At 43.0% G+C, this 22,755-nt stretch overlaps 1 protein-coding gene across 5 annotated transcripts; it reads left to right on the top strand.

The window, feature by feature from the left end:
* The first annotated feature begins 295 nt into the window (after positions 1-295).
* Positions 296-22,449, top strand: LOC109880367 (DEP domain-containing protein 7). 5 transcript variants are annotated; one of them, XM_031812872.1, is made up of 9 exons: positions 296-420; positions 12,079-12,538; positions 16,692-16,822; positions 16,939-17,131; positions 18,817-19,037; positions 19,250-19,392; positions 19,573-19,698; positions 21,847-21,925; positions 22,060-22,449. In XM_031812872.1, the coding sequence occupies exons 2-9, from the start codon at positions 12,090-12,092 to the stop codon at positions 22,272-22,274; spliced, it is 1,557 nt and encodes a 518-aa protein (XP_031668732.1). In that variant the 5' UTR covers positions 296-420; positions 12,079-12,089; the 3' UTR covers positions 22,275-22,449. The 5 variants fall into 5 exon arrangements, with proteins under 5 accessions (XP_031668732.1, XP_031668730.1, XP_020328168.2 ...); XM_031812870.1 differs by lacking the exon at positions 296-420 and adding an exon at positions 1,865-1,994; XM_020472579.2 differs by lacking the exon at positions 296-420 and adding an exon at positions 6,804-7,086.
* Positions 22,450-22,755: the final 306 nt, after the last annotated feature.

Genomic DNA, 22,755 nt, shown 5'->3' with positions numbered 1-22,755 from the left:
AGAAGAGACTCATGTTGGTCATAAACAATGAGTCCATCTAGATAATCTGTCCTCACACTGAATGAGGGAGTAGACTGCAATCCACCAGAGGAGGCTGGTGGGCGGAGCTATAGGAGGATGGGCTCGTTGTAATGGCTGGAATGGAATCAACGGAACGGTATCATTCCAGCCATTACATGAGCCCGTATAGCTCCTCCCACCAGCCTCCTCTGAATTTAACCAATAAACCAGGAACAATCACTAACCAAATACATTTAGCTAATTAATAACCACATCAGCCCTAAAGCAATCATTCTCCTCTGACATTGCGTGCGTGATAAGTTTGAAGGAGAAAGTCAAGGAAATAAAGTTGGTTAATTTTCCCAGAACAGGAACTGAAAGAGGAGAGCCAACATTGCTTTCACCTTGTGGACTAGTTCTGTAAGTGTATTAACCAAATAGCTGTTTGGTGACATTTCAGCACAGGTGTATGTGTGCATGTGTGTGTACACGTGAGGTGTGTGAAAGAGAGGAGAGGTGTGTGTGTGTGTGTGTGAGAATGGTCTTCTGTTTTGCAGCTATGATGCGCTGAGTGTACAAAACATTAGGAACACCTGCTCTTTCCATGACATAGACTGACCAGGTGAAAGCTATGAACCCTTATTGATGTCACTTGTGAAATCCACTTCAATCATTGTAGATGAAGGGGAGAAGACAGGTTAAAGAAGGATTTTCAAGCTTTGAGACAACTGAGAGATGGATTGTGTGCGTTTGCCATTCAAAGGGTGAATGGGCAAGCCAAAAGATTTAAGTGCCTTTGAACGATGTATGTTAGTAGGTGCCAGGCGCACCGGTTTCAGTGTGTCAAGAACTGCAACGCTGCTGGGTCTTTCATGCTCAACAGTGTGCTGTGTGTATCAAGAATGGTCCACCACCCAAAGGACATCCAGCCAACTTGACACAATTGTGGAAAGCATTGGAGTCAATATGGAGCAGCATCCCTATGGAGCGACACCTTGTAGAGTCCATGCCCCCAACGAATTGAGGCTGTTCTGAGGGCAAAAGGGGGGAAGGTATTCCTAATGTTTTGTACAGTCAGTACTGATGGCTGATTTAAGAAACACAATTCCATCTGAACAGAGCCTCGTTTACACATTGCGCTAACATGTGAGTTTCGTGATCAGATGAATATGATCCAATGTCTTTCTGATCAAGTTTTGTTGCGTCTACACGTGGTGTTAAAATGTGTCTCATCCGTCCACTGTGTCCACATTGTGACCTGATATTTGACAGAAATTCTTTCAAAATATTATGAATTTATTGAATTTAAGGCAATTACTGGTGCCATAAGACTTAGGTCAATGGTGCTTCCTGTCAATGATTTTAGTGGTTGGTATAATGATAATTTAAATGGTTTGACCATCCAGAACCAGAGGTCAGGAAGATCTGATCACAATCGGATGAATGTGTCTTTTAATCGCCTAATGTGGGGACAATGAGAATTTGGACAAGATCAGGACATAGAACGAATGTTAGCACCAGGTATAAACAGGGCTAAGGAGAGCAGTAGAACCAGTTTGGATGTGGATGTTTTTCGCAGGTTGACATTTATTGTCATGAGTCTTGCCCTGGAGGCAGCACTGAGTGGTTTCATGCCAGATTGGCCAGCGACGAAGTCAAAATTGCCGATATTGTAAAAATTCATGATAACTAAAATGAGCTTTTTGGTGATAATTTAAGGTTATGGTTAGCCATCATTAGGGTTAGCAGTGTGGTTAGGGTAAGGTTTAAAATCAGATGTGATGACTTTGTGACTGTGCCAGCGAGTGACCACTCTGCAGAGCTGCCTCCATTACACGAGTCATCCCAATAAATGCCAACCTGCATGGTTTTCACGCTTCAGGCTTGAAATTGACAGTCGGTACGGAAAAGAGAGGTCTGAATTCAAGTGTAATATTCTCCTGTAACTACATTTGGACCTTCTTGATAGCGCTGTTTGGAGTAGCACATTTGTGGTGAGTTAGTCTATTAGATTATGTTATAGGTAATCCTGTGTGTGTATAAAGGTTTCGCAGTAGCATACAATATATCATATACCTATATAGGTACACGACTGTTCAAAAGTTTGGGGTCACTTAGAAATGTCCTTGTTTTTGAAAGAAAAGCCAATTTTTTTGTCCATTAAAATAATATCATATTTATCAGAAATACTGTGTAGACATTGTTAATGTTGTAAATGACTATTGTAGCTGGAAACGGCTGATTTTTAATGGAATATCTACATTGGCGTACAGAAGTCCATCATCAGCAACCATCACTCCTGTGTTCCAATGGCACGTTGTGTTAGCTAATCCAAGTTTATCATTTTAAAAGGCTAATTGATCATTGAGACTGGTGTTTTGCGGGTACTATTTAATGAAGCTGTGATCAGTTAATCTCGTCCATAGAAATATAATCATTCTAGTTCTATGTTCTGAACATGCTTAGTGAGTTTTAGTTCTATATTCTCAACATGCTTAGTGAGTTTTAGTTCTATGTTCTGAACATGCTTAGTGAGTTTTAGTTCTATGTTCTGAACATGCTTAGTGAGTTTTAGTTCTATGTTCTGAACATGCTTAGTGAGTTTTAGTTCTATGTTCTCAACATGCTTAGTGAGTTTTAGTTCTATGTTCTCAACATGCTTAGTGAGTTTTAGTTCTATGTTCTGAACATGCTTTGTGAGTTTTAGTTCTATATTCTCAACATGTTTAGTGAGTTTTAGTTCTATATTCTCAACATGCTTAGTGAGTGCTCCAACACTGCCTTGAGTCCTATTTTAGAAGTTTAAGACTTCCAGTCAGCTCTTTTTTTGGGTTTCTGTTGTTAGTTTTCAGAGGAGTTGTGGAATTTCATTTATAGCGTTTGACATCGTCCTGAGCTTTGTCTTTCATGTGAATTCTCTCTGGTCTGTATTTAGTCACACCATGGAGCAGTCTGTATTGTTCTGCTTATAGGCGTGTTACATTGTGTTTTATGGATAGGGGTTAACAGTTACTGCTCTGGGAACTGTTTCCTCTGAATGTGACCTCCCAGAATGTGTGCTTCTGTAGAATGTCTAAAGATGTGTCTCTGAATGTATCTTATCTCTTTCTCTCTTCTCTAGAACGTTTTAAAAATATTTTTCTTTATCTATAATCATCTAGGAAATTAGGTGACAGGGACAGGGAGGAGACTCAAGCAAATGCACACCCCACACACATACTTTCTGTCTATCTCTCTCTCTTACACACACACACACACACACATAATGTTGGAGAATGTAACCATCCTCTGTCAGACCGGTTTCCACCGGCACAGTTGCCTTCTTTATTCTTCTCCAGCATTGTGTCTTTGAGAGATGACCTGTAATGTTCAGTCTTCCTCTCAGTACTCATGACAGACTGTACGCCTTGAGTTCAATGTATCACCTTAATGCATTATCATTTCCATGACAATGGATTATATTTCTATAGAAATGGGGGCTTCTCCAGTGAGGATCTCAGTCTGTGGATCTAACCCCTTCAGACAGGATCTATCCCCTTCAGACTAGCTATCCCCTTCAGACAGGATCTATCCCCTTCAGACAGGATCTATCCCCTTCAGACAGGATCTATCCCCTTCAGACAAGATCTATGCCCTTCAGACTGGATCTATACGCTTCAGACTGGATCTATACGCTTCAAACAGGATCTAACCCCTTCAGACTAGATCTATCCCCTTCAGACAGGATCTATCCCCTTCAGACAAGATCTATGCCCTTTAGACTCTTTAGACTGGATCTATCCTCTTCAGACAGGATCTATCCCCTTCAGAATGGATCTATCCTCTTCAGACAGGATCTATCCCCTTCAGACAGGATCTATCCCCTTCAGACAAGATCTATGCCCTTTAGACTGGATCTATACGCTTTAGACTGAATCTATCCTCTTAAGACAGGATCTATTTCCTTCAGACTGGATCTATACCTTTCAGACTGGATCTATACGCTTCAGACTGGATCTATACCTTTCAGACTGGATCTATACGCTTTAGACTGGATCTATACGCTTTAGACTGGATCTATCCTCTTCAGGCTGGATCTATCCCCTTCAGACAGGATCTATCCCCTTCAGACTGGATTTATACCTTTCAGACTGGATCTATCCTCTTCAGATAGGATCTATCCCCTCCAGAATGGATCTATCCCCTTCAGACTGGATCTATACCTTTCAGACTGGATGAAGTGTGTGTGGTTGTTTGTGTGTGTGTGTTCTGCGTGGGTGGGTGTGTGCGTGCCTGCCTTCCTGCATGTGCGTGAGTGAGTCTGTGTGGCCTCTGACAATTTGCCAAACAATCATGAGATTCAGACCACAATGAATGTTTACTAAACTGTAGACAACATAAGGGCTGTGTTTAGCCACATCATTATGGAGGCTTTGCCACCTGAGGGTGTCTGTGCACAGGTGTTAAGTTTCAGATCTGTGTCCTCGGCCCCTCCTCCCTCTCCCTCTCCCTCTCACTCTCAATTCAATTAAATTCAAGGGCTTTCTTGGCATGGGACATATATGTTAACATTGCCAAAGCAAATGAAGTAGATAATAAACAAAAGTGAAATTAACAGTAAACGTTACACTCACAGAAGTTCCAAAAGAATAAAGACATTTCAAATGTCATTATGTCTATATACAGTGTCGTAACGATGTGCAAGTAGTCTCTCTCTCACTGTGTGTGTGTGTGTGCTGTTTTATGCATGAGACTGCTGCTTCTGTCTCAGTAACGTGTTACTTTGGGTGACCCCTCAGCCCTGGCACCTACCCCACATGTTAGTAACTGTTGATGTCAACAGCATAAAGGTGAACATGACATGGCTGCAGGAGCTTATAGAAGGGTTGTAGGGAGAAGGAGGGACATGAAGTGGGCTGTAGAGACAGTCATCTGTTACTGACGTCATAGTAACACAAAGCTGAGGCAATTCCATTGTAACCAGCTTGTTACGATGCCTCCTTAATACACTCTGACCTCCAACCTCACATCACCTATAGGACTATATCATAGTGTATCAACCTTAACCCAACACCTAGCTACGTGTGCATGTGAAGGACTTGGTATAGAGAAGTGTGGAGGGACCTTAACCCAACACCTAGCTACGTGTGCATGTGAAGGACTTGGTATAGAGAAGTGTGGAGGGACCTTAACCCAACACCTAGCTACGTGTGCATGTGAAGGACTTGGTATAGAGAAGTGTGGAGGGACCTTAACCCAACCCGTGGTGACCTTGTTGAGAGGTTCAGATCTGTTGACTAAGGTGTTGGGTTGACAGTTGTTGGACTGGGGTTCGATTCCCGGTCGGGGCTACTGCCCAAATTTGCTACAATATTATGACTGTGGTAGTCATGAATCCATCTACCACAGGATTTGGAGGGTCTGAATAAGGGGCCATTCTCACTCAGTCAGCAACCCAAGACTCCAATCCGAGTCTTTAGGACTTTAGGACCTGGGGGGGGCATGTAGCCTAGTGGTTAGAGCGTTGGGCCAGTAACCCAAAGGTTGCTGGATCGAATTCCACAGCTGACAAGGTAAACATCTGTTGTTCTGCCCCTGAACAAGGCAGTTAACCCACTGTTCCCCATTGTAAATAAAAACGTGTTCTTAACGGACTTTCCTGGTTAAATAAGAATAAATTTAAAAAAGACTCCGGTCTTTTCCTTTGTTCCTTTTCTTCAACCCCTTTCTCTCTGTCTCCCCTCCTATCCTCCCACTGTCACCCTCCTGCTCTCTATTTCAATTCAATTGTCTGTCTGTCTGTCTGTCTGTCTGTCTGTCTGTCTGTCTGTCTGTCTGTCTGTCTGTCTGTCTGTCTGTCTGTCTGTCTGTCTGTCTGTCTGTGTCTGTCTGTCTGTCTGTCTGTCTGTCTGTCTGTCTGTCTGTCTGTCTGTCTGTCTGTCTGTCTGTCTGTCTGTCTGTCTGTCTGTCTGTCTGTCTGTCTCCCCTCCTCAGTAACTATCCTCCCACTGTCACCCTCCTGCTCTCTCTTTCAATTCAATTCTTTCTCTGTCTGTCTGTGTCTCTCTCTTTCTCTATCTCTCTCTCTCACTTAGTCTCTCTCTCTCTCTCTCTCTGTGTGTATTTCTCTCTTTCTGTCTCTCTCTCTCCACTCAGTAGAGGTAAGTGGCCTTATAAAACACACAGAGCAGGTTGACATCCAACTGTTTCACATGCCTCTGCTCTCCTCCCTACGCGCTGTCAAAGAAAAATAGTGGTTTCTTTCTATCAGCTGCCCTGCTATCAGCGGTTTTCTACTGTATGTTTAACAAGGTGAGGCTGGGAGAGGGAGCACCACAGAGCCTGGAGACTGTAGACAACCTCTGCACAGATTTTGCCTCTGTCTTTTGCCATTTGAATGGTTTGCCTTTATGGTGTCATAACCAAAGAATATCCACGAGGAGTGAATGTGGTTCACTGGTTGAATGTGACTGAAGCTAGCTATAGCTGTGATTTCTCTGTTCTAGGAAATACCTTTAGAGAGTTTTCAGATCTGAGTCATGCTGATGGGAATTCTTTAGGAGGTAGCCTAACAATAGTTTATTGCCTGGTTAACTGCTGATCAAACATGTCCCTGTAATTTACATGTGACAAGCTAAATGTAAAATGTCAATTCAGAACATGTAAACAAACAGCTGAAGTGTATAAACCTTTGGTCTCTGTTAAAGAATTCGAAACCTATAAAATGAATGGTGTGTGTGTGCGCGAAAGTGTGAGAGAGACCAAGAGGGGGAGACAGAGAGATTAAGGGGAAAATGTAACATTAAGGGGGATATGTAAAACATATTCTCGGTCTTTTCATATTCTAAATGTCTAAAAAAGCGAAATACTTATCATGTAAATGAGGTTGGAGGTGGAGGCGTTATTTAACGTTGTAATCGTCCTGAATAACGTATAGCGAGCGAGGCGGTTTCGGGTCGACTTTGCAGTTACGTCACTGTGGTGCGAGAAGGGACTTCGGAGAAGCAAGAGGCCAGACGTTAGTAGTAGGAGCCAAATGATACCGTGGAAACGAGAGGTAGCCGTTTAGCGCTCCGGGAACTGTTTTCATGCTGCACAAACCACGAGGTAGGCCTAATAAAATATTTCATCCTTTATGATAACTCTGAAATGTTTTTTTATTTATTACGAAATCATGTCACAGCTTTTGTTTCGTTTTCCAGTAAGCCTATCAGAAAATGTTAGAGAAAGTGCTTTGATTTTGCTATAGTTTGTGTCAATACATAACTGTTTAGGCCATGGAGCTGAATAGATCCAAATGATTTATAGTTGAAATGTATTCTATAAGCCTATGGCTCCGTTTTTAGGTGTAACCTAGATGGGTCACATCCCAGTCACCTAAACTATATAGCCTGTAATTGCTCAACATTGTATATATTGTTTCCTAATGTAACAATTAACAGTTCATATTTTCAAATAATGAATTCATTACCATAGCTATATACATTATTAGGCTACTTTCAGAGTCTTTTTTCTTCGGAAGAACAACAGTATTTCTGATTCCAATGATTTATGGCAGTGCAGTTTCTCAGCTCTTGTAGGCTATAGGCATAATCTGCAGTGAGAGGTATTTAGACTCAAATTCAAACTGCATGGGTTTTAGATGTACGTTAGTAGTTTCCTTCGGGCTCTATCAATTGTGACTAGTCTGAGCGCGTAGAGGAATGAACGTCACAGAACCAAGCCTAGTTTACTTTCTGTCTGATGCCTGTTGCTTTTTGTCATTCTTCGAAATATTCTTCTTAATAGGTTATAAAAAAAAAGTAAAATCGTGAAAAGAATCATGTAAAACTCCAAGGTCTTCTACCTGAGCCTAATTATTTCCAATAGGTACACTTCCGGCTACAGCAGATAGTCTCCCCTATCAGTCCACAAATCAACGCGTTCCATTTGGGAGCAAGTATGCGGTGATACTGTTCCCATTGGGATTATTTACCTGCATGGTGTGCAAACACACCGCTCTCTGTTGCCCTTGACCGAATAGAGCGAATTCCCCCTTGATGCAACGCGCCCGCGAGAGGAGAGAAGGAGAGCTGGGGACTGGGGGAGGGAGGGGAAGAGGGATGTTTGGCGACAGCTATGCAAACTGGCTCCAATCTCAGTTGGGGCGGGCAAACCGAGGTGACAGACCATTCCGATTCCCAGGATTGTTTTCATCCGCACATCGACCCCGTGAACTCCTCAACTCGAGTGATGCTGACGTTGAGCAGATCCGGATTACTGTACCAGGATCCCCAGACGGTTTTTCCAGATGGTCGCCCTCTAATACCGCTTTCTTAACCCCCAAATGAAGGATTCCACTCTAATGCAGTTTACAGTAATTTATCCAGTAATGGGGTTTTCTGGGTGTTAAACCAATGAATGTCTTGTAATCCTGTGTAATTGTATTTCACCCTCATGTCTTTTTCCAGGCCTACATTGGGCTGCTATTACATTGTCATCAATGTCAGCCTGTAGGTTCTTTGTTTTTCACTTCATCATTTTAGTCATTTAAGCAGCTATCAACCATGTTGTGATGGTCATGTCAGGCTATCTACCATGCTGTGATGGTCATGTCAGGTTATCTACCATGCCGTGATGGTCATGTCAGGTTATCTACCATGCCGTGATGGTCATGTCAGGTTATCTACCATGCCGCGATGGTCATGTCAGGTTATCTACCATGCCGCGATGGTCATGTCAGGCTATCTACCATGCTGTGATGGTCATGTCAGGTTATCTACCATGCCGTGATGGTCATGTCAGGTTATCTACCATGCCGTGATGGTCATGCCATCTACCATGCCGTGATGGTCATGTCAGGTTATCTACCATGCCGTGATGGTCATGTCAGGTTATCTACCATGCCGTGATGGTCATGTCAGGTTATCTACCATGCCGTGATGGTCATGTCAGGTTATCTACCATGCCGTGATGGTCATGTAAGGTTATCTACCATGCCGTGATGGTCAGGTCAGGTTATCTACCATGCCGTGATGGTCAGGTCAGGTTATCTACCATGCCGTGATGGTCATGTCAGGTTATCTACCATGCCGTGATGGTCATGTCAGGTTATCTACCATGCCGTGATGGTCATGTCAGGTTATCTACCATGCTGTGACGGTCAGGTTATCTACCATGCCGTGATGGTCATGTCAGGTTATCTACCATGCCGTGATGGTCATGTCAGGTTATCTACCATGCCGTGATGGTCATGTCAGGTTATCTACCATGCCGTGATGGTCAGGTTATCTACCATGCCGTGATGGTCATGTCAGGTTATCTACCATGCCGTGATGGTCATGTCAGGTTATCTACCATGCCGTGATGGTCATGTCAGGCTAAGATCTTTTTATTGTTATTTTGTCCAGAGTTGTGCTGTTATTCAGGCTATCAGCTGTCTGTCAAACAGCTGTAGTGACTGTACGGTGCCTGTTACATCATAGTTCATTGGTTAGATCAGTAATATGCAAAACCTTCCAAGCGGTACAGGATATTGTGTTGTCGGAGTGCCGTCCGAAGAGGGAAACTGTGTTTGACATTAATGGGACACATTAACATGTGGTTCATGGAGATAGGAGACATCCAGCACACACCTTCTTCCTTATGGACCTGTTTTGTTACGTCAATGAAGGGAAAGTGAATGTCTGCTCACTGCCTGCTACCTACGCTCCAGGTGGGAGGTGCCCTTTGACACAGATCTAGAATCAGATTACCATCCTCAAATCATAACCTTAACCATTAAGGGTGAAAATGTAAAACTGATGGTAGATCATCTTAGGAGCAACTTTATCCTACTCCGTCTGGTGCCGTCTGGCACGGTGTGTTTTGGGGTCATAATGGTCTTTATCAGGTTGTGATGTCATATGAGTCTGTAGTGGTGCTGTGAGGAAGTGATTGAAGAGGTTCAGTCCCCAGTGTTATATTCTCAGCTCCTTCCTGAACACTGCACTAACATTTGCTTACCAGTCTTTAAATGGTTCCCGCTGGGGGAGGAATAAAAGCTTCTCACAGACCTACAAAAAATAACACAACCCCCCCCCCCCCCCCCACACACACACACCCTTTCCCTTCCACAACCCCCAGAAAAACCAATGACAGCAGTGGGGTAGGCAAGCTGTGCCTCCTGTTCATCTCAACGAGAACTTCACCAGTCCCTTCCCCTCAACATCTCAACGAGGACTTCACCAGCCCCTTTCCCTCAACATCTCTCCCCTCTCCCCCTCCCCCCTCCCCCCTCTCCCTCCCCTCCTCTCTCACCCTCCCCTCTCCCCCACCTCCCCTCTCGCCCTCTCCCCCTCCCCCTCTCGCCCTCTCCTCTCCCCCTCCCTTCTCCCCCTCCCCTCTCTTCTCTTGGTCAATGTGGTTCGTGACTTCAGATAAATAAGCCATTTATGGTGCAGCGGTTGAAGTAGAGCCATGCATTGATGCACAGCGTATTGAGGTAAAAGTGTGGGTTGCTGTGTGTCTGACTGTAATTATATCTGCATGTGAAGATTACAGAAGGTTTTTGATGAGTTTGAAATGATTAGCCTCATTGGTGCGATCTGATGACGTTCAGTGTGTGTGTGTGTGTGATGTGGGATATGGCCCATCCTGTTGATGTGGCTGGATAGGAAAGAGCATGCTGGGATGGATCAGCCTGGAGCTGACAATCTCATCATTGTGGTTGAGATAGCCCTGGAGATGCGGCTGACAATCTCATCATTGTATCAGAGTTGGATGAAGAGGGATGGGTGCGGTGTGTACATCTGTTTGTGTGTGTGTGTGTTAGAAGAGTGTCTGTATGTTATAGGGGATCAGTTGGGGAGGGACATTAGTCCCAATGGTGCCATTACAAGGCGTGTGTGTGTGTGTGTGTGTGTGTGTGTGTGTGTGTGTGTGTGTGTGTGTGTGTGTGTGTGTGTGTGTGTGTGTGTGTGTGTGTGTGTGTGTGTGTAGTGTAATGTCAAGGCTGGTGAGTGGGCTATTGTTCTTGGCCTAGAAGGTTCTTTGGAGATGTTGAACTGTTGGAAGAGCTCTGTAAAGGAGATGTTGAACTGTTGGAAGAGCTCTGTAAAGGAGATGTTGAACTGTTGGGAGAGCTCTGTAAAGGAGATGTTGAACTGTTGGAAGAGCTCTGTAAAGGAGATGTTGAACTGTTGGGAGAGCTCTGTAAAGGAGATGATGAACTGTTGAAGAGCTCTGTAAAGGAGATGATGAACTGTCGAAGAGCTCTGTAAAGGAGATGATGAACTGTTGGGAGAGCTCTGTAAAGGAGATGTTGAACTGTTGGAAGAGCTCTGTAAAGGAGATGTTGAACTGTTGGAAGAGCTCTGTAAAGGAGATGATGAACTGTTGAAGAGCTCTGTAAAGGAGATGATGAACTGTTGAAGATCTCTGTAAAGGAGATGTTGAGCTGTTGAAGAGCTCTGTAAAGGAGATGTTGAACTGTTGAAGAGCTCTGTAAAGGAGATGTTGAGCGTTTGGGAGAGCTCTGTAAAGGAGATGTTGAACTGTTGAAGAGCTCTGTAAAGGAGATGTTGAACTGTTGGAAGAGCTATGTAAAGGAGATGTTGAACTGTTGGAAGAGCTCTGTAAAGGAGATGTTGAACTGTTGGAAGAGCTCTGTAAAGGAGATGTTGAACTGTTGGAAGAGCTCTGTAAAAGAGATGTTGAACTGTTGGAAGAGCTCTGTAAAGGAGATGATGAACTGTTGGGAGAGCTCTGTAAAGGAGATGTTGAACTGTTGGAAGAGCTCTGTAATGGAGATGTTGAACTGTTGGAAGAGCTCTGTAAAGGAAATGTTGAACTGTTGGAAGAGCTCTGTAAAGGAGATGTTGAACTGTTGGGAGAGCTCTGTAAAGGAGATGTTGAACTGTTGGAAGAGCTCTGTAAAGGAGATGATGAACTGTTGGGAGAGCTCTGTAAAGGAGATGTTGAACTGTTGGAAGAGCTCTGTAAAGGAGATGTTGAGCTGTTGGAAGAGCTCTGTAAATTCTACTACTCAGATATAAAGAGTGGACTTTAGAACACTGATCTGTGCTGAATTTACTGAGTTTCATGCTCTCTCACACCCCCTCCTCCTATTCCCTCTCCCAGGAGAGCAGGGCATGGCCGGTAAGCCGTTCCGGGCCACCTTCATCTGGAGCAGCATCATCGCCAACCTCCAGCAGCGCATCCAGGTCAAGCGCCACCGTCATAAGCTCAAGACCTACCATGACTGTTTCCTGGGGTCAGAGGCTGTGGACGTGGTGCTGGCCCATGTCATCCAGTCACGGTTCTGCGGCGATGCCGAGGTGCCTCGCTCCAAGGCCGTACGCCTCTGCCAGGCCCTGATGGATTCGCGGGTGTTCGAGGCGGTGGGCACCAACGTATTTGGGAATAAGGAGAAGAGGCGTGCCACCTTCGAGGACAGTAGCTGTAGTCTGTACCGGTTGCTTCCGCTTCCGTCTAGTCCCACTACCATGACCAGCTCGCACTCGACGAGCACCATCACCATCGAGAGTGGATACGACTCGCCGAGCAAACACCGGAACAGCTACAGCCCACCTCTCAAACGGTACGGTCGGCTGAGTTTAAAGCTTTGTTCATGAATTGATATGTTTCGTAATCCTTCCCAAATAGCGGATTAACAATGGATTCCTTTTATGAGGGCTTTCATCCCAAAACTCACCAATGACCTCTGTGACCTTGTGCTTGCTCTCACTGATTGGTGCTTCTCAGTTGTCCAATCAAGGCTCTCCTTGCTGATGATTGTGATAATGTCCCAGTACACCTAATTTGCATGATTCTTACGATTTTTGGCTCTGTATTAAAGAATGGGTATTTTTTCTCTCTACCCAAACACACAGTTAGACACTCGGTTAGAGAGCTCCTTGTTAGGCAGTGAGACAGGGACTGTATGGTTTGACTCAGAGCTCTGTAAGTGATTATGGGTTTAGAGAACTTGTCACAGAGCCTGCAGATTTGGCACCGTTGGTCATTATTCTGGGAGGTCCAGACATAAAGAGTTGATGTCAATGCTTTCAATCTGTGTTGTGGATGCTATGTGTCTCTCTTCTGTCTTTAAGAGTGTAGAACATTAAGTAGCTATTCTACATGAAACTTAGATTTTTTTCTAAAGAATTACTAAAGGAAACTAGAGTGTAGAGGACGGAAATCTGCACTGAGACCAAAAGGGGAACTGAAGTGGTGTGATGATCATATGATATGGCCATCGGCCATGGTGGCTCTCTGGTCTCCCCTTAACCATATGAAGTGGTCCTGAGTGACAGCTCAGGACTGTACCCATGAAAACATGCTGCCTCCAATCTGTTTCACTGAGATGAAAGAGTGGAGAGAGAGCGAGCAGACCGTGTGTGTGTGTGTGTGTGTGTGTGTGTGTGCGTGCGTGTGTAGAGAGAGCGAGAGAGAGAGAGAGCGAGAGAGAGACTAGAGAGAGGGGACTCCTATGGTAGGTACACCTATAGCTTATCTCTTGGCAGTAGTATTGTAGTCTACTTTATCACTGACCTCAACCTAGAGTCTCTCAGAGCGTTCACACCCCTATCAGACCACAGCAAAATCACAGTCTACTTGAACAGAGCAATAGTCAATCATGAGGCATCAAAGCCAAAGGAACTGAGTAATATTAAGGAATGCTATAGATGGAAGGAATGTAGTTTGGAAACCTACCAAAAAACAATTAGATAACAACAAATGTAATCCCTTTTGGACAACTCCCTGGACAAAACGTTCCACTGCAATAGTGAAGGTGTAAACTTAGCAGTAGAAAATCTTCACAATATATTTGACCTCAGCTTTTCAAATCTAAAAATCTCAAATAGAAAACCATCTATCCAAAATGGAGATGTATGGTTAACCACTTCTCCAATCTTGTTGGCTCTCTAACAAAGAGCAAAAACATATACATAATCAAATACAAATCTTAGAATCAACGATTAAAGACTACCAGAACCACCTGGATTCTCTAATTACCTTGAATGTACTACAGGACAAAATAAAAACCATCCAACCCAAAAAGGCCTGTGGGGTTGATGGTATTCTCAATTAAATTATAAAATATACAGACAACAAATCCCAATTGGCTATATTTAAACTCTTTAACATCATCTTCAGCTCTGGCATCTTCCCCAAAATTTGGAACCAAGGACTGATCACCACAATCCACAAAAGTGGAGACAAATTTGACCCCAATAACTCCCGTGGGATATGCTCCAACAGCAACCTTGGGAAAATCCTCTGCATTATAAACAACAGACTTGTACATTTACTCAGAGAAAACAATGTACTGAGCAAATGTCAAATTGGCTTTTTACCAAATTATCGTACGAAAGACCACGTATTCACCCCCCCCCCATCTTAATTGATAAACAAACAAACCAAAACAAAGGCAAAGTCTTCTCATGCTTTGTTGATTTCAAAACAGCCTTTGACTCAATTTGGCCTGAGGGTCTGAGGGTCGACTCATAGGGTCTGAGGGTCGACTCAGAGGGTCTGCTATACAAACTGATGGAAAATTGGGGGAAAAACATACGACATTATAAAATCCATGAACACAAACAACAAGTGTGCGGTTAAAATTGGCAAAAAACACACATTTATTCCCACAGGGCCGTGGGGTGAGACAGGGATGCAGCTTAAGCCCCACCCTCTTCAGCATATATATCAACGAATTGATGAGGGCACTAGAAAAGTCTGCAGCACCCGGCCTCACCCTACTAGAATATGAAGTCAAATGTCTACTGTTTGCTGATGATCTGGTGCTTCTGTCACCAACCAAGGAGGGCCTACAGCAGCACCTAGATATTCTGCACAGATTCTGTCAGACCTGGGCCCTGACAGTAAATCTCAGTAAGACCAAAATAATGGTAACATTTAAATTTAAAAAAGGTCCAGTCGCCAGGACCACAAATACAAATTCCATCTAGACACCGTTGCCCTGGAGCACACAAAAAACTATACATACCTTGGTCTAAACATCAGCGCCACAGGTAACTTCCACAAAGCTGTGAACGGTCTGAGAGACAAGGCAAGAAGGGCATTCTATGCCATCAAAAGGAACATAAAGTTGGACATACCAATTTAGGATCTGGCTAAAAATACTTGAATCAGTTATAGAACCCATTGCCCTTTATGGTTGTGAGGTCGCTCACCAACCAATAATTTATAGAATGGGACAAACACGAAATTGAGACTGCATGCAGAATTCTGCAAAAATATCGTCAGTGTACAACGTAAAACACCAAATAATGCATGCAGAGCAGAATTAGGCCGATACCCGCTAATGGTCAATATCCAGAAAAGAGCTGTTCAATTCTACAACCACCTAAAAGGAAGTGATTCCCAAACCTTCCAAAACAAAGCCATCACCTACAGAGAGATGAACCTGGAGAAGAGTCCCCTAAGAAAGCTGGTCCTGGGGCTCTGTTCACAAACACAAACACACCCTACAGAGCCCCAGGACAGCAGCACAATTAGACCCAACCAAATCATGAGAAAACAAAAAGAGAATTACTTGACACATTGAAAATAATTAACAAAAAACAGAGAACTAGAATGCTATTTGGCCCTAAACAGAGAGTACACAGCGGCAGAATACTTGGCCACTGTGACTGACCCAAACTTAAGGAAAGCTATGTACAGACTATGTACAGACTATGTACAGACTCGGTGAGCAAAGCCTTGCTATTGCGAAAGGCAGCCGAAGGCAGACATGGCTCTCAAGGGAAGACAGGCTATGTGCACACTGCCCACAACATTAGGTGGAAACTGAGCAGCACTTCTCCTGCCGAACGTATGACCATATTAGAGACACATATTTCCTTCAGATTACATAGATCCACAAAGAAATTGAAAACGAACCTGATTTTGATAAACTCCCATATCTACTGGGTGAAATACCACAGTGTGTCATCACAGCAGCAATATTTGTGACCTGTTGCCATAAGAAAAGGTCAACCAGTGAAGAACAAACACCATTGTAAATACAACCCATATTTATGCTTATTTATTTTCCCTTTTGTACCTTAACCATTTGTGCATCATTACAACACTGTATATATATATATATAATATGACATTTATAATGTCTTTATTCATTTGGAACTGTAATGTTTACTCTTCATTTCTATTGTTTATTTCACTTTTGTATATTATCTACTTCACTTGCTTTGGCAATGTTAACATATGTTTCCCATGTCAATAAAGCCCTTGAATTGAGTAGAGTAGAGTAGAGTAGAGTAGAGTAGAGTAGAGTAGAGTAGAGTTGAGTGAGATAGAGTAGAGTTGAGTGAGATAGAGTAGAGTAGAGTGAGATAGAGTAGAGTAGAGTAGAGTAGAGTTAGATAGATAGATAAAAAGTCAGAGCCACACGTTTAGGTGAACTGTGCTCCCAATGAGTTTTATATAAAAACACACCAAGCTCACTCTTGAGGCAAAGTAAGATTTGCACCAAGTACAGCGTTTAAAATGTAAAATGTACTGATTGTATCAGAAGCCAAAGAGGAGCGTGGAAGGACATTGGTCGAGAGTATTTGTTTTGCTAAATGTGTTTTCCCACCTATTTCATCAAATCATCTTTCACTAAGTAGACATATTCTGGTCACCTGTGATTGAACATGTTCTAATTGTTGCTTTGAGTTCCAGTAATAACAGGTCTGTGATTGGCCCCCATCATGTCCACTGATTTCTCTCAATATGGTTGTCCTCAGTAAAGAGGACCAGTACTCCAACAACCACTCTCCGGTCAAAACAGACAAATCACTAGAGGACGTGTTGGGGAACCTCAACATCACCTCAACCATCACCCCACAGATGATCAACCTCGGCCTCTCACAGGAGTGTAAGTGTCCATAGAAATGTGTCCCTGAATGATTATCAGTGTGTGTTTGTTACTTTGGTAGTGTGTATGTGTGGTAAAGTGTCCGTTATAGTGACTTGTCTTCCTGTTTTCCTCAGTGGTGGGTGAGGTGTGGCGCCAGCAGACGGTGTTCAGGCTGCTACAGCTGATAGAGCTCCCCCTTCTGGAGAGTCTGTTGGAGGGAGAGGAGCGGCCCAGGCCCCCTCTACACAGCATGGACAGTGACCCAGACCTGCTCTACACATCCAGCTACCTGGACAGAGAGGTCCTGAAGGCCTTCAGCGAAGCACAGTACGTCTCCTACTACTACTAGTCCTACTACTAGTCCTACTACTACTACTAGTCCTACTACTACTACTACTAGTCCTACTACTACTACTAGTCCTACTAGTCCTACTACTACTACTACTAGTCCTACTAATACTACTAGTCCTACTACTACTACTCATCCTACTACTACTACTACTACTACTAGTCCTACTACTACTCATCCTACTACTACTACTAGTCCTACTACTACTACTACTAGTCCTACTACTACTACTACTAATATTAGTCCTACTACTACTAATCCTACTACTAGTCCTACTACTACTACTAGTCCTACTAGTCCTACTACTACTACTACTAGTCCTACTAATACTACTAGTCCTACTACTACTACTCATCCTACTACTACTACTACTACTACTAGTCCTACTACTACTCATCCTACTACTACTACTAGTCCTACTACTACTACTAGTCCTACTACTACTACTACTAATATTAGTCCTACTACTACTACTACTACTACTAGTCCTACTACTACTACTACTACTACTACTAATATTAGTCCTACTACTATTACTACTACTACTACTACTACTACTACTAATATTACTACTACTACTACTAGTCCTATTTCTAGTACTTCTCTCCATCTCTCTTTCCTTCCTCATCCCCCCACCCTCTTCCATGTAATGGTTTGTTCCAGACATGGGTAAGGACAGTGAAAGGACATTCACAGGCATAAGGCTAATTGACTGACTAGCTACAGTTAAATCTGGCTGAGCACATTCAATAACTTTCATGTTATACATAAAGCAGATGATTTTGATCACAGAAGGCCTGTCTCTAATAAAGTGACATCTCCATTCTCTCCTCCTCCCTGTGAATCATAGTCTACATATTTATCTGACTGGCAGAAATGTATGGCCGGTAGACTTGTTAAGCTTTGGTTGGCGTGTGTATTGTATGTCCAGCCTTTCAACATGTTACAGCCAGACGCCTAGCGTAGCCTCTGTCACAGCAGGACAGTGTTATGTAATGGAGCTGGTGTTTGTGTGCGTGTCAGTGAGGGCCTCTCTCTGTGTTGATGCTGCCCCCAGGGCTCTCGGGCACTCAGGGACAGATGGCCAACTGAATGCAGTCACTGGGCTGTGGTTGTCTGACAGTCAAGAGCAGCTTGATTGAACCTGTCTGTCTCTCTCTGATCTTTCTCTCTCCTTTCCCCTCTCTCTCTTTATTGACATGGGAAACTTATGTTTACATTGCCAAAGCAAGTGAAATAGATAATAAACATAAGCCAAATACCCTCTCCTCTTCTCTCTCTATCGCTCTGATCTAGCTCTCTTTCTCTATCGCTCTGATCTAGCTCTCTTTCTCTATCGCTCTGATCTCTCTCCTCTTCTCTCTCTCTATCGCTCTGATCTAGCTCTCTTTCTGTCTTTCTCTCTGATCTCTCTCCTCTTCTCTTTCTCTATCGCTCTGATCTAGCTCTCTTTCTGTCTTTCTCTCTGATCTCTCTCCTCTTCTCTTTCTCTATCGCTCTGATCTAGCTCTCTTTCTGTCTTTCTCTCTGATCTTTCTCTCTCTGATCTCTCTCTTCTTCTCTCTCTCTATCTCTCTCTGATCTCTCTCTCTCTTCTTCTCTCTCCTCTTTAGATTAGTTTCATTTACTTCATCACTTATAATCTCCTCCCTCCCTCTCTCAGGGCTGATGAGTGGTTGTCGGCGGCGGTGGACTGTCTGGAGTTCCTGCCAGATGACTTGGTGGTTGAGGTGAGCAGGGGTCTGCCCCGCTGCGGTGAGGACCAGGGCCAGTGTAAGAGACTGGTGTATGGGATCCTGGTCCAGCACTACGGAGAGACACAGCACCCTCCACTACTCAGCAACCACGTCTTCGACATCCACTCCAGCATCTCTGAACTACTGGGTAAGACAGCCATATACATGGTCTATGTGCTCTAGGGCATTTCCCCTGTCGAAATGGGTTTAGACTTTTTAATAACAAGTATTATTCAAGGGATTCATTCAGCTGATTAAACCAGTACGTGAAAGCACAAACGTCATGACTGGGGACAGAGAGGGGGGGTTCAGCCTGTCAGGGACGGTAACAGCTATCCTGTCCTCTCTGTGTGTCCATAGTGAATGGGAAGAGGGAGCAGGCTCTGGAGGCCCTACAGCTGTGTCTGAAACTACAGGACTCTCGCAGTAAAGAGGAGCTACGCAGACTGCTGCGATTCATGGCCGTCGCTGCCAAACCGCAGGAGGTCAAACTGCACAAAGAGGTGAGGGGAGGGGTGGGTGTGTGTGTGTGTGTGTGTGTGTGTGTGTGTGTGTATATACTGCTATAGCTCTCCCTGACTGTTTGTGTCTTCCAAACTACTCCAAGAGGTCAAGGATCATATCTAGCAGCCACTCTCTATATTCTGTATGTACGTAGATGTGAACGTTGTCTTGTTTTCCAGGTAGAGAACAGGATGGCGGTGAAGAGATCTTTCTCTAGTGCCATCGTCTACAGCATGAGACTGGCCAAGGGGAAGGTTGACCTGCTGGTGCTGTTTATGGTGGAAAACCACTGTGACGTCTTCAAGGTGTGTGTGCACTCATCTTTTATCAGACTGTGTGTGAATAGGTGAACAGGTAGGCGTGTGTGTGTGTGTGTGCGTGTGTGTGCATGTGTGTGGGTAGGTGGGGGATTAATATGATGTTTTGCACTTGTGTCTGAACTATATAGACTAAAGACATCTGGGTCAGTGTGCTGAGACTGTTGACACAGTCTGTTAATAGACTGTTTACTACTCAAACTGTCTGTTAATAGACTGTTTACCGCTCAAACTGTCTGTTTATAGACTGTTTACTACTCAAACTGTCTGTTTATAGACTGTTTACTACTCAAACTGTCTGTTAATAGACTGTTTACCGCTCAAACTGTCTGTTAATAGACTGTTTACCGCTCAAACTGTCTGTTAATAGACTGTTTACCGCTCAAACTGTCTGTTAATAGACTGTTTACCGCTCAAACTGTCTGTTTATAGACTGTTTACCTCTCAAACTGTCTGTTAATAGACTGTTTACTACTCAAACTGTCTGTTTATAGACTGTTTACCACTCAAACTGTCTGTTAATAGACTGTTTACCGCTCAAACTGTCTGTTAAGACTGTTTACCTCTCAAACTGTCTGTTAGACTGTTTACCGCTCAAACTGTCTGTTAATAGACTGTTTACCTCTCAAACCTTCTGTTAATAGACTGTTTACCTCTCAAACTGTCTGTTAATAGACTGTTTACTACTCAAACTGTCTGTTTATAGACTGTTTACCTCTCAAACTGTCTGTTAATAGACTGTTTACCTCTCAAACTGTCTGTTAATAGACTGTTTACCGCTCAAACTGTCTGTTAATAGACTGTTTACCTCTCAAACTGTCTGTTAATAGACTGTTTACCTCTCAAACTGTCTGTTAATAGACTGTTTACTACTCAAACTGTCTGTTTATAGACTGTTTACCTCTCAAACTGTCTGTTAATAGACTGTTTACTACTCAAACTGTCTGTTAATAGACTGTTTACCTCTCAAACTGTCTGTTAATAGACTGTTTACTACTCAAACTGTCTGTTTATAGACTGTTTACCACTCAAACTGTCTGTTAGTTTGAGCGGTAAACAGTCTATTAACAGACAGTTTGAGCGGTAAACAGTCTAATGTCTGTTAATAGACTGTTTACCGCTCAAACTGTCTGTTAATAGACTGTTTACCGCTCAAACTGTCTGTTAAGACTGTTTACCTCTCAAACTGTCTGTTAATAGACTGTTTACCTCTCAAACTGTCTGTTTATAGACTGTTTACTACTCAAACTGTCTGTTAAGACTGTTTACCTCTCAAACTGTCTGTTAATAGACTGTTTACCGCTCAAACTGTCTGTTAATAGACTGTTTACCACTCAAACTGTCTGTTTATAGACTGTTTACTACTCAAACTGTCTGTTTATAGACTGTTTACCGCTCAAACTGTCTGTTAATAGACTGTTTACTACTCAAACTGTGTGTTAATAGACTGTTTACTACTCAAACTGTCTGTTAATAGACTGTTTACCGCTCAAACTGTCTGTTAATAGACTGTTTACCTCTCAAACTGTCTGTTAATAGACTGTTTACCTCTCAAACTGTCTGTTAATAGACTGTTTACTACTCAAACTGTCTGTTAATAGACTGTTTATTACTCAGTCTGTTTATAGACTGTTTACTACTCAAACTGTCTGTTAATAGACTGTTTATTACTCAGTCTGTTAATAGTCTGTTTACCGCTCAAACAGTGGGATGAACTTTGAGTAGGACTCCATGAAAGACACTGATCTGAAAACTCTTAGAAAAAAAGGTGCTATCTAGAACCTAAAAGGGTTCGTCGGCTGTCCCCATAGGAGAACCCTTTGAAGAACCCTTCTTGGTTCTAGGTAGAACCCTTTTGGTTCCAGGTAGAAACATTTTGTGTTCAATGTAGAACCCTTTCCACAGAGGGTTCTACCTGGAACCAAAAATGGTTCTCCTATGGGGACAGCCGAAGAGCCCTTTTTTGGTGTAAAGTGTGTAATGCCTAGCCAGGCTACCATATCTCTGATAGCTTTAATATTGGAGTCGAGCTCAAACAGTGAGTACAGTTTGTAAACAGAGTTGTGTGTGTGTGAGTTTAAACAGAGGAAGCAGCACTGATCGGTTGGTTTAACTTATATGATCCTCTCCTTTCAGATTCCAGTGTCGTTGCACCAACTTGTGAGCGACAGACTGACCAACATTGTGAAGGGGAAAGACCCACACGTCTTAACATGTATGGGAGCTTTTGGTGTCTGTTTTGTTTGATTGTATGTCTGTCAATCTGTACTAATATCTGACCTTTACCTACCTTCTGTGTTTTGTGTGGTGAATGAAGACATAATGCCCTCTATCTTTCTCTTCACTCAGCCTCTACATATTGCAGGCGAGTTAATGGAAGAGTGTACGTGGAGAGCAAACAGAAGACCACCAAAGAGGAACTATGGGCTCTACTGAAGACAATCCACGAGAACCCCAAACTGTCCAACAAAGAGAAGAGACGCTTGCTGGGACAGTTCTACAAGGGGCATCCTGAGATCTTTGTCCAGTACTTTGGAAGCAGATTGTCAAGTGATGATCTGTAGCTAACTAGGGTGATATTTAAGTGAATAACTAATGTATTATTTGTAAAAAATAATAAAAAGACAAAGGTGATGTAAATGTTGTAAAAATGCAGTGTACTAATAGATTTTATTTACTTCACTCATGTGAAGAGTTGAATGTGAAAGCTTTAATAAAATGTGAGAATGGTTTTTATAAGTTAATGTGGAATTCTCTTCTTTTGACTGTTACAGGGCCAATCATCTCTGATGACATTTTGATAATAGAATTTCATGCTCAAATTGGATGTCAGCCTTATGAAGTAGAGATTGTCTCAGAAAGAAATTAACCCATTTGTCCTGTCTTCCAGTGCAATTGGGACATTCAACAATTTGTTCAGAAATAAGTTCAGAAAATTACAGTCCTAGACAACTTCCCAGAAATATATTTTAAATACACCGTTTAGAGACTACAAGTGTCTGTCAAAATATAATAGATATTATTTGACATTTATACGGTTCCTAT

This window comes from Oncorhynchus kisutch, unplaced genomic scaffold (genome assembly GCF_002021735.2).
Source record: "Oncorhynchus kisutch isolate 150728-3 unplaced genomic scaffold, Okis_V2 Okis03b-Okis08b_hom, whole genome shotgun sequence".
Classification (NCBI taxonomy): Eukaryota; Metazoa; Chordata; class Actinopteri; order Salmoniformes; family Salmonidae; genus Oncorhynchus; species Oncorhynchus kisutch.
The sequence above is the reverse complement of the archived record's forward strand: the minus strand, read 5'-3'. Positions and strand labels throughout refer to the sequence as shown.

Excerpts from the sequence above, each read along its gene's own strand:
- LOC109880367 (XM_020472579.2), top strand. Across the intron at positions 12,539-16,691 it reads TACAGCCCACCTCTCAAACG|TAAAGAGGACCAGTACTCCA; the intron begins GTACGGTCGGCT and ends GGTTGTCCTCAG. Across the intron at positions 19,699-21,846 it reads ACCACTGTGACGTCTTCAAG|ATTCCAGTGTCGTTGCACCA; the intron begins GTGTGTGTGCAC and ends CTCTCCTTTCAG.